The sequence below is a fragment of the Heterodontus francisci genome, chromosome 15 (genome assembly GCF_036365525.1).
Source record: "Heterodontus francisci isolate sHetFra1 chromosome 15, sHetFra1.hap1, whole genome shotgun sequence".
NCBI lineage: Eukaryota > Metazoa > Chordata > Chondrichthyes > Heterodontiformes > Heterodontidae > Heterodontus > Heterodontus francisci.
In genome coordinates, this window is record NC_090385.1 from 1169972 (window position 1) to 1182048 (window position 12077).

Below are 12077 nucleotides of genomic sequence, written 5' to 3' on the forward strand. Positions count from 1 at the left end.
CTGGGGTCCGGGATGTGGGACCGGGAACCGGAGTCTGGAATCGGGGATCTCGGATCTGGGGTCCAGAACCAGGGCCCGGGGTCTGGGATCGGGATTTTGGGATCTGGGATCCGTCGGTCGCGAAGTCGAGCGCCGATTGGTCGGTAGCGTGGAGAAAAACTATTGGATGGTTGTCAAAAAGCGGGTCTCTGATTGGTGATGTGTTGATTGGTTAGAGGGAGGGGAACAGCTGAATGATGATTGGTGGATGAAGTCTGATGCTCTGCGGAAAGCGGAGCGCCGATTGGTGGAGGATGTCTGACTGCTGATTGGTGGAGGAAGTCTGGGTGCTGATTGGTGCTGGGCCAGAGCGGTCAGAGCGTGGATCGGTGGCGGGATGGCGGCTTCCGAGTGCGTGGTGGTGAGTAGCGGGGAGCGGGGAGCGGGTTGGGCTCTGTTTCCGTCTCCGTCTCCGTCTCCCTCAGGCCCCATGCGGAGCCGGATGTGCAGCGACAGTGAAGCCGGACTGAGTCTGGATTTAGAGGGTCCGGGCCTGAGCCATCAGCAGAGAATGTGACAGGTAGAGGCCATTTGGCCCATCGAGTCTCTGCTTCCCCCGGCTCTGCTCAGTCACCCAGCCGGCACTACAATTGGCTTCTCCTCATTGATCTGTGCAGTGGAACTAGAGCGAATTCGAATAGAATCAGGATCCAGGAGTTGATTTGGATTCAGGTTGAAATTGCACTCAGTGGCGATCTGGATCTGCATCTGACCAGAGATGCGGATCAAGCAGCAGTTTGGGGTGAAAGAACCCCCCCTCCCCCACTCGCCCCTCCCCCTCCCCCACTCGCCCCTCCCCCTTCCCCACTCGCCCCTCCCCCTCCCCCACTCGCCCCTCCCCCTCCCCCACTCGCCCCTCCCCCTCCCCCACTCGCCCCTCCCCCTCCCCCACTCGCCCCTCCCCCTCCCCCACTCGCCCCTCCCCCATTCTCCTCCACCATCTCCCATCACCCCCCTGCCCCCCCCGCCATCTCCCCTCCCCCCACGCCATCTCCCCTCCCCCCACGCCATCTCCCCTCCCCCCACGCCATCTCCCCTCCCCCCACGCCATCTCCCCTCCCCCCACGCCATCACCCCTCCCCTCCCCCCCCGCCATCTCCCCTCCCCTCCCCCCCGCCATCTCCCCTCCCCTCCCCCCGCCATCTCCCCTCCCCTCCCCCCGCCATCTCCTCTCCCCTCCCCTCCCCCCGCCATCTCCTCTCCCCTCCCCTCCCCCCGCCATCTCCTCTCCCCTCCCCTCCCCCCGCCATCTCCTCTCCCCTCCCCTCCCCCCGCCATCTCCTCTCCCCTCCCCTCCCGCCGCCATCTCCTCTCCCCTCCCCTCCCGCCGCCATCTCCTCTCCCCTCCCCTCCCGCCGCCATCTCCTCTCCCCTCCCCTCCCGCCGCCATCTCCTCTCCCCTCCCCTCCCGCCGCCATCTCCTCTCCCCTCCCCTCCCGCCGCCATCTCCTCTCCCCTCCCTCCCGCCGCCATCTCCTCTCCCCTCCCCTCCCGCCGCCATCTCCTCTCCCCTCCCCTCCCGCCGCCATCTCCTCTCCCCTCCCCTCCCGCCGCCATCTCCTCTCCCCTCCCCTCCCGCCGCCATCTCCTCTCCCCTCCCCTCCCGCCGCCATCTCCTCTCCCCTCCCCTCCCGCCGCCATCTCCTCTCCCCTCCCCTCCCGCCGCCATCTCCTCTCCCCTCCCCTCCCGCCGCCATCTCCTCTCCCCTCCCCTCCCGCCGCCATCTCCTCTCCCCTCCCCTCCCGCCGCCATCTCCTCTCCCCTCCCCTCCCGCCGCCATCTCCTCTCCCCTCCCCTCCCGCCGCCATCTCCTCTCCCCTCCCCTCCCGCCGCCATCTCCTCTCCCCTCCCGCCGCCATCTCCTCTCCCCTCCCCTCCCGCCGCCATCTCCTCTCCCCTCCCCTCCCGCCGCCATCTCCTCTCCCCTCCCCTCCCGCCGCCATCTCCTCTCCCCTCCCCTCCCGCCGCCATCTCCTCTCCCCTCCCCTCCCGCGCCATCTCCTCTCCCCTCCCCTCCCGCCGCCATCTCCTCTCCCCTCCCCTCCCGCCGCCATCTCCTCTCCCCTCCCCTCCCGCCGCCATCTCCTCTCCCCTCCCCTCCCGCCGCCATCTCCTCTCCCCTCCCCTCCCGCCGCCATCTCCTCTCCCCTCCCGCCGCCATCTTCTCTCCCCTCCCCTCCCGCCGCCATCTCCTCTCCCCGCCCCTCCCGCCGCCATCTCCTCTCCCCTCCCCTCCCGCCGCCATCTCCTCTCCCCTCCCCTCCCGCCGCCATCTCCTCTCCCCTCCCCTCCCGCCGCCATCTCCTCTCCCCTCCCCTCCCGCCGCCATCTCCTCTCCCCTCCCCTCCCGCCGCCATCTCCTCTCCTCTCCCCTCCCGCCGCCATCTCCTCTCCCCTCCGCCGCCATCTTCTCTCCCCTCCCCTCCCGCCGCCATCTCCTCTCCCCGCCCCCCCATCCTCTCTCCCCCCCCATCCTCTCTCCCCCCCCATCCTCTCTCCCCCCCCATCCTCTCCCCCCCCCATCCTCTCTCCCCCCCCCCCCATCCTCTCTCCCCCCCCCCCATCCTCTCTCCCCCCCCCCATCCTCTCTCCCCCCCCCCATCCTTTCTCCCCCCCATCCTCTCTCCCCCCCATCCTCTCTCCCCCCCATCCTCTCTCCCCCCCCATCCTCTCTCCCCCCATCCTCTCTCCCCCCCCATCCTCTCTCCCCCCCCCATCCTCTCTCCCCCCCCCATCCTCTCTCCCCCCCCCATCCTCTCTCCCCCCCCCATCCTCTCTCCCCCCCCCATCCTCTCTCCCCCCCCCATCCTCTCTCCCCCCCCCATCCTCTCTCCCCCCCCCATCCTCTCTCCCCCCCATCCTCTCTCCCCCCCCCCCATCCTCTCTCCCCCCCCCCATCCTCTCTCCCCCCCCCCATCCTCTCTCCCCCCCCCATCCTCTCTCCCCCCCCATCCTCTCTCCCCCCCCCATCCTCTCTCCCCCCCCCATCCTCTCTCCCCCCCCCATCCTCTCTCCCCCCCCCCATCCTCTCTCCCCCCCCATCCTCTCTCCCCCCCCCCATCCTCTCTCCCCCCCCCATCCTCTCTCCCCCCCCCATCCTCTCTCCCCCCCCATCCTCTCTCCCCCCCCCATCCTCTCTCCCCCCCCCATCCTCTCTCCCCCCCCCCCATTCTCTCTCTCCCCCCCCCCATTCTCTCTCTCCCCCCCCCCCCATTCTCTCTCTCCCCCCCCCCCATTCTCTCTCTCCCCCCCCCATTCTCTCTCTCCCCCCCCCCATTCTCTCTCTCCCCCCCCCCCATTCTCTCTCTCCCCCCCCATTCTCTCTCTCCCCCCCCATTCTCTCTCTCCCCCCCCATTCTCTCTCCCCATCTCCCCCCCCCCCATTCTCTCTCTCCCCCCCCCATTCTCTCTCTCCCCCCCCCCATTCTCTCTCTCCCCCCCCCATTCTCTCTCTCCCCCCCCCATTCTCTCTCTCCCCCCCCATTCTCTCTCTCCCCCCCCCCCCCCCCATTCTCTCTCTCCCCCCCCCCATTCTCTCTCTCCCCCCCCCCATTCTCTCTCTCCCCCCCCCATTCTCTCTCTCCCCCCCCCATTCTCTCTCTCCCCCCCCCATTCTCTCTCTCCCCCCCCCATTCTCTCTCTCCCCCCCCATTCTCTCTCTCCCCCCCCCATTCTCTCTCTCCCCCCCACATTCTCTCTCTCCCCCCCCCCATTCTCTCTCTCCCCCCCCCATTCTCTCTCTCCCCCCCCCATTCTCTCTCTCCCCCCCCCATCCTCTCTCTCCCCCCCCATCCTCTCTCTCCCCCCCCCATCCTCTCTCTCCCCCCCCCATCCTCTCTCTCCCCCCCCCATCCTCTCTCTCCCCCCCCCATCCTCTCTCTCCCCCCCCCATCCTCTCTCTCCCCCCCCCATCCTCTCTCTCCCCCCCCCATCCTCTCTCTCCCCCCCCCCATCCTCTCTCTCCCCCCCCCATCCTCTCTCTCCCCCCCCCATCCTCTCCCCCCACCCCCCATCCTCAACTCCCCGCACCCAACTCCCCGCACCCAACTCCCCGCACCCAACTCCCCGCACCCAACTCCCCGCACCCAACTCCCCGCACCCAACTCCCCGCACCCAACTCCCCGCACCCATCTCCCCGCACCCATCTCCCCGCACCCATCTCCCCGCACCCATCTCCCCCCTCCCCATCAACCCCCCTCCCCATCAACCCCCCTCCCCATCAACCCCCCTCCCCATCAACCCCCCTCCCCATCAACCCCCCTCCCCATCAACCCTCCTCCCCTTCCCATCTCCCTCCTCAAGGAGCTCTAGCAAAACTGGAGTCAGTGGGAATCAGTGGGAAAACCCTCTGCTGGCTGGAGTCATACCTAGTGCAAAGGAAGATGTTTGTGGTTGTTGGAGGTCAATCATCTGAGCTCCAGGACATCACTGCAGGAGTTCCTCAGGGTAGTGTCCTGGGCCCAACCATCTTCAGCTGCTTCATCAATGGCCTTCCTTCAATCATAACGTCAGAAGTGGGGATGTTGGCTGATGATTGCACAATGTTCAGCACCATTCGCGACTCCTCAGATACTGAAGCAGTCCATGTCGAAATGCAGCAAGACTTGGACAATATCCAGGCTTGGGCTGATAAGTGGCAAGTAACATTCACGCCACACAAGTACCAGGCAATGACCATCTCCAACAAGAGAGAATCTAACCATCTCCCTTTGACATTCAACGGCATTACCATCGCTGAATCCCCCACTATCAACATCCTAGGGGCTACCATTGACCAGAAACTGAACTGGAGTAGCCTTATAAATACCGTGGCTACAAGAACAGGTCAGAGGATAGGAATCCTGAGGCGAGTAATTCACCTCCTGACTCCCCAAAGCCTGTCCACCATCTACAAGGCACAAGTCAGGAGTGTGATGGAATACTGTTCACTTGCCTGGATGGGTGCAGCTCCAACAACACTCAAGAAGCTCGACACCATCCAGGACAAAGCAGCCCGCTTGATTGGCGCCCCATCCACAAACATTCACTCCCTCCACCACCGATGCACAGTGGCAGCAGTGTGTACCATCTACAAGATGCACTGCAGCAATGCACCAAGGCTCCTTAGACAGCACCTTACAAATCCACAACCTCTACCAACTAGAAGAACAAGGGCAGCAAATGCCTGGGAACACCACCACCTGCAAGTTCCCCTCCAAGTCACACACCATCCTGACTTGGAACTATATTGCCGTTCCTTCACTGTCGCTGGGTCAAAATCCTGGAAATCCCTTCCTAACAGCACTGTGGGTGTACCTACCCCACATGGACTGCAGCGGTTCAAGAAGGCAGCTCACCATCACCTTCTCAAGGGCAATTAGGGATGGGCAATAAATGCTGGCCTGGCCAGCGTCGCCCACATCCCATGAATGAAGAAAAAAAAAAATATGGGATACTTGCCTTTATTAGCCGAGGCGTAGAATATTAGAGCAGGGAGGTTATGATGGAGCTATATAAAACACTAGTTAGGCCACAGCTGGAGTACGGCGTACAGTTCTGGTCACCACACTCGAGGAGGGATGTGATTGCACTGGAGAGGGAGCAGAGGAGATTCACCAGGATGTTGCCTGGGCTGGAGCATTTCAGCTACGAAGAGAGACTGAAAAGACTAGGGTTGTTTTCCTTAGAGCAGAGAAGGCTGAGGGGAGACATGATTGAGGTATACAAAATTATGGGGGGCATTGATAGGTTCGATAAGAAGAAACGTTTTCCTTTAGCGGAGGGGTGAATAACCAGGGAGCATAGATTTAAGGTAAGGGTCAGGAAGTTTAGAGGGGATTTGAGGAAAACAAATTTCACCCAGAGGGTGGTTGGAATCTGGAACGCATTGTCTGAAGAGGTGGTAGAGGCAGGAACCCTCACAACATTTAAGAAGTATTTAGATGAACACTTGAAAAGTCATAGTATACAAGGCTACGGGCCAAGTGCTGGAAAATGGGATTAGAATAGTTCGGTGCTTGATGGCCAGCACAGACACGATGGGCTGAATGGCCTGTTTCTGTGTTATATATCTCTGACTCTATTGATGACATCAGGTGTTAATCAGAGAGATAAAAGACAAATTGTTTTAAAGTTACACAGACAATTTGCTCACCCTTGTCAGAGATTAAAATCCCTACTAAAAGATGCAGGTGTGATTGAAGAGTATATGAGAATAATAGAAGAAATTAATGAAAAGTGTGAAATTTGTAAAAATTATCAGAGGACACCATCACAGACTATTGTCAGCCTTCCAATGTCACGTGACTTTAATGAGGTAGTTGCCATGGATCTAAAGGTATGGGTCAAAAAGAATATTTTCATTCTACATTTTATAGACTGAGCAACCAGATTTAGTCTTTCTACAATAATAATTAGCAAGGAAAAGGATGATTATAGACAAAGTTAGGCAGAAATGGATAGGGACTGGACTTGGGGCACCAGCTAAGTTTCTAACTGATAATGGAGGGGAATTTGCCAATGACTAGTTCAGAGACATGTGTGAAAACATGAACATTATGGTTATGAATACTGCAGCTGAAAGTCCTATCAGCAATGGGCTTTGTGAAAGGAATCACACAGTGGTTGATGAAATGTGATGTAAAATCTTAGCTGACCAGCCAAACTGTAAGCTGACAACTGCCCTGGTATGGGTGGTCCATGCGAAGAATTTGCTTCAGATGGTTGGAGGATATAGTCCCTATCATTTGGTCTATGGGCGGAATTCCAAATTGCCTTCTGTACTGTGCTACATCCTCCTGCTCTAGAAGGTACTAGAATTAGCTCCATTTTTTTCCTACACATTTAAATACTTTACATGCAGGGAGACGGGCTTCCATCAAGGCTGAGGTCTCAGAAAATTTGCAGAGCTCTGAGGCATCATATCAGGCCATCAGAAGTGAAATTTAGTTCAGGAGATTTGGTGTATTATAAAAGAGAGGGCCATAGGGAATGGAAGGGCCCGGGTAAGGGAATTGGTTGTGATGGTAAGACTGTAGTTGTCAAGCATGGAGAGGTGATGACGTCGTGGTATTGTCATTGGACTAGTAACCCAGAGACCCAGGGTATTTCTCTGGGGACATGGATTCAAATCCCACCACAGTAGAAGGTGGAATTTGAATTCAGTTAATAAATCTGAAATAATCCAATGATGGCCATGAAACCATTGTCGATTGTTGTAAAAATCCATCTGGTTCACTAATGTCCTTCAGGGAAGGAAATCTACTGTCCTTGCCTGGTCAGGCCTACATGTGAATCCAGACCCACAGCAATGTGGTTGACTGTTAAATGCCCTCTGAAATGGCCTAGCAAGCCACTCAGATGCTAAAATTGCTAGATTGTGCTCGGTGGAAAGCTCCTGGTTCTAACTGGACAAAAACAAAGACTTTTTGTTGGATCAAATGTCTGCAGCCTTAAAGAAATTCCTGGAGAAAGTGTCATTTCCTGCAGCCCTGGTATGGAGGACTCTGTTTACTAGATTTCGAACTGGTCCGGATACTAGAAGCAGTCATAAGTACAGTGCAAGAGTTAAAGACAGGAGGGATGAGGTTGAAAGCACCTTTAACAGGTCCGACAGAATTGGAACAGCAATCATAGGCGAATGAATCCCAGGAATGCCCAAGGAACAGTTAATAGGTGCTTCAGATGTGACTCAAAGTATCATTATGCAATGCACTGCCCAAATGGAGGGGCAGAGTCCTCAAAGTAACACACGATATAGAGAATTCTGAGGCAGAAGAGGAAGATACTGATGAATCTGAACAAATTGTACTTGTTGCAAGGAGTTTTAGTCCTGTGATGAATGTGTTAGCTGTGGACTCGTTAAACTCTGCTGTATTAGATAGTGCTTGCACGTCGACAGTATGTGGAACTGATTGGTTACAATGTTTTCTGGATTCACTCAATAGTGAGTATCGATGCAAGGTTAAGGAGGATAAAAGTACTGCTAGCTTTAGGTTTGGTGATGACGACACGTTGAAGTCACTGAAGAGAGTAGTAATTCCATGTAAAATAGCTGGAGTAAGCTACTTTATCAGTACTGATGGAGTGTCTAGTGAGATACCTTTACTGTTGAGTAAGCCTTCAATGAAAAAGGCACACATCAAACTTGATATGGAGCATGATTAGGCAATTCTTTTTGGAAAGTCAGTGAATTTTCAGTTTACTTAGTCAGGGCATTATTGTATCCCCTTAACAAAACATGTTTCTAGTCAGAGTGTTAGAGACAGGAATGACATCAGGTGTTTTGAATCAGAGATCAAAAGCAAATTGTCTTAAAGTTACACAGACAATTTGCTCACCTTTCTTTTCAGATTGCTAAAAGATGCAGGTGTGATTGATGAAGAGTATTTGAGGATAATAGAAGAGATTAGTGAAAAGTGTGAAATTTGTAAAAAGTATCAAAGGGCACCACCACATCCTATTGTTAGCCTTCCGTTGGCACATGACTTTAACGAGGTAATTGCCATGGATTTAAAGGTATGGGATAAAGACCAGAACATTTTCATTCTACATTTTATAAACCGAGCAACTAGATTTAGTCTTTCTACAATAATAGCAAGGACAAAAGGATGATTATAGACAAAGTTAGGCAGAAATGGATAGGGACTGGACTTGGGGCACCAGCTAAGTTTCTAACTGATAATGGAGGGGAATTTGCCAATGACTAGTTCAGAGACATGTGTGAAAACATGAACATTATGGTTATGAATACTGCAGCTGAAAGTCCTATCAGCAATGGGCTTTGTGAAAGGAATCACACAGTGGTTGGTGAAATGCTGCCTTAAATCTTAGCTGACCAGCCAAACTGCAAGTTGACAACTGCCCTGGCATGTGCGATTCATGTGAAAAATTTGCTTCAGATGGTTGGAGGATATAGTCCCTATCAATTGGTCTATGGGCGGAATTCCAAATTGCCTTCTGTACTGTGCTACATCCTCCTGCTCTAGAAGGTATGACAATTAGTTCCATTTTTAATGCATATTTGAATACTTTACATGCAGGGAGATGGGCTTCCATCAAGGCTGAGCTCTCTGAGAAAATTAGGAGAGCTCTGAGGCATCGTATCAGGCCATTTGAAGTGGAATTTAGTTCAGGAGATTTGGTGTATTATAAAAGAGAGGGCCATAAGGGAATGGAAGGGCCCTGGTAAGGGAATTGGTTGTGATGGTAAGACTGTAGTTATCAAGCATGGAAATCAAACTGTTAAGGTTCATTCCCCGTAATTGATTGTGTTTGATTACAACATCTCAGAATCTGAGCAGCTGATAGAGCATAAGAGCAGGAGTAGGCTATTCAGTCCATCGAGCCTGCCCCGCCATTCAATATGATCATGGCTGTTCATCCACTTCAATGCCTTTTTCCCACACTATCCTCATATCCCATTAAGTCATTTGTATTTCGAAATCTGTCAATCTCTCCTTTAAACATTCTCAATGACTGAGCTTCCACAGCCCTCTGGGGTAGAGAATTCCAAAGATTCACAACCCTCTGAGTAAATGCAATAGTAATCCCAATGGCATCTAGTTTGCAACCTACGGTCAGTTAGATTAACCTAGTATTTGGTTATAAAATTGCAGTCCAATCAAGAGCCTCTGGTAAACTTTGGAGCAGCAAAACTGCAGTTGGATGCTATTTGAAGTATAAAACCTTGAGGTTGAATTTCAGCTTTGCATGTTAGAGATTTTATAATTTTTTTGACGTGTGGCAGGTGTGCTTGCAAAATTAAGGCATAAGTCATAAAAACAAAATTTGCACAATTTGCAAATATTACCTAAACTTTGGTTCACTACACTGAAACATATTCCCAACTGCTTGTTAATTTTTTTCTAAATAACTTTCCGCGTTTACTGCGTATTCTCTTGGAAGTTCTCCTACTTGATACGAGTATTCCTTTTTAAAGCTGTTAAGGTTTGCTGTGCAGCTTTGCATTGTGTAGTGAAGTTTTTCAAATTTTTATTTGAGCTTGTGACACAAGACGAAGGATCTTTTTTAACACTTAAAAAAAAAAAGCTTCTGTGGAAAGGCAGTTTCTATTTTACTGAGTTGTATTGGATTTGTGCATTGAAATTAATTTTCAGTCCATCGTATTTGTTTGATGAATGCACTTAATTAAGATCCATACAAATAACATTTTGCAATGTTTTACAATGGGGTGGCGCAGTGGTTAGCACCGCAGCCTCACAGCTCCAGCGACCCAGGTTCGGTTCTGGGTACTGCCTGTGCGGAGTATGCAAGTTCTCCCTGTAACTGCGTGGGTTTCCGCCGGACGCTCTGGTTTCCTCCCACAGCCAAAGACTTGCAGGTTGATAGCTAAATTGGCCATTGTAAATTGCTCCTAGTGTAGGTAGGTGGTAGGAGAATTGAGGGAAGGTGGGAATATGGGATTAATGTAGGATTAGTATAAATGGGTGGTCGTTGGTCGGCTCAGACTCGGTGGGCCGAAGGGCCTGTTTCAGTGCTGTTTCTCTCTTTGATGGTAAAGAAATTCCTCCTCATCTTTGTCCTAAATGGCTTCCCCCTTATTTTGAAATTGTGTCCCTTGGTTCTAGATTCCCCAACCAGGGGAAACATCTTACCTGCATCTACCCTGTCTATTCCTTGAAGTATTTTGTAGGTTTCAATGAGACCACCTCTCCTTCTTCGAAACTAGAGAATACAGGCCCAGTTTCCCCAATCTCTCTTCATAGTACTGTCCCACCATCCCGGGAACAAGTCTGGTGAACCTTTGTTGCACTCCCTGTATGGCAATAATATCCTTCCTAAGGTAAGGGGACCAAAACTGCACACAGTACTCCAAATGCTGTCTAACCAAGGTTCTATACAATTGAAGCAAGACTTTGCTACTCCTGTACTCAAATCCTCTTGCGAAAAAGGCTAACATACCATTAGCCTTCTTAATTGTTTGTTGCACCTGCATGTTTGCTTTCAATAAATTATTGACAAGGACACCCAGGTTCCTTTGTACATCTACACTTTCTAATCTCTTATATAATATAAATAAAAACAAGAAATGCTGGAACCACTCAGCAGGTCTGGCAGCATCTGTGGAAAGAGAAGCAGAGTTAACGTTTCGGGTCAGTGACCCTTCTTCGGAACTTTCTAATCTCTTATCATTTAAGAAATACTCTGCACATCTGTTCCTGCTACCAAAGTGGACAACCTCACATTTTTCCACATTATATTCCATTTGCCACATTCTTTCCCATCCACTAAGTCTGTCCAAATTCACTTGAAGCCACTTTGCATCGTCCTCACAACACACATTCCCACCTAGTTTTGTGTCATCCGCAAACTACATTTTGCCCCACATCCAAATCATTGATATATATTGATAACAACTGGGGCCCAAGCACTGATCCCTGCGGTACCCCACTAGTCACAGCCTGCCATTGTGAGAATGACCCGTTTATTCCGACTCTCTGCTTTCTTGCCTGTTAACCAATCCTTAATCCATGCCAGTATATTACCTCCTATCCCATGTGCTTTAATTTTGCTCACCAACCTCTTGTGGGGGACTTTATCAAAAGCCTTCTGAAAATCCAGGTATACCAGTTCCACCTTTATCAATTCTGTTAGAAAAAAGGCACCTTGTACCTCATACTCATGTGTTTTGTGATGAAGGTCCTGAGGCACAGAATATGGTAGATCAAGATAATAAAAGCAAAATACTGCAGATGCTGGAAATCTGAAATAAAAACAAGAAATGCTGGAAATACTCAGCAGCATCTGTGGAGAGAGAAGCAGAGTTAATGTTTCAGGTCAGTGAACCTTCATCAGAACTTTTAGAGGCCATAGTTTGAACAGATTCCACAATGAAACTAAGGCTAGAGGGCAGTCTCGGAATAGAACTAGAAGCAGCAGTTCTCATAATCGTGAAGTTTTAGCGGCTGCCAGTAAACTTGAGGAGTCAGCCAGCCTTGTCACATAAATGGATTTGTACTGAAAAAGTCCTTCCCAATGCAACTTATAAGGCTAAAGCAAGGCTAGTTGTGACTGGGTGATACCGATGTTAGAGTGG

General features: G+C 52.3%; 1 protein-coding gene across 2 annotated transcripts in view; it reads left to right on the forward strand.

The window, feature by feature from the left end:
- Window positions 1–327: 327 nt before the first annotated feature.
- Window positions 328–12077, forward strand: part of hprt1 (hypoxanthine phosphoribosyltransferase 1) — a 117734-nt gene continuing 105984 nt past the window's right edge. For both annotated transcript variants that reach the window (XM_068047051.1, XM_068047052.1), the window contains exon 1: window positions 328–400. In XM_068047051.1, coding sequence (XP_067903152.1) covers window positions 377–400 — 24 coding nt within the window. In that variant the 5' untranslated portion in view covers window positions 328–376. The remainder of the gene's footprint in view (window positions 401–12077) is intronic.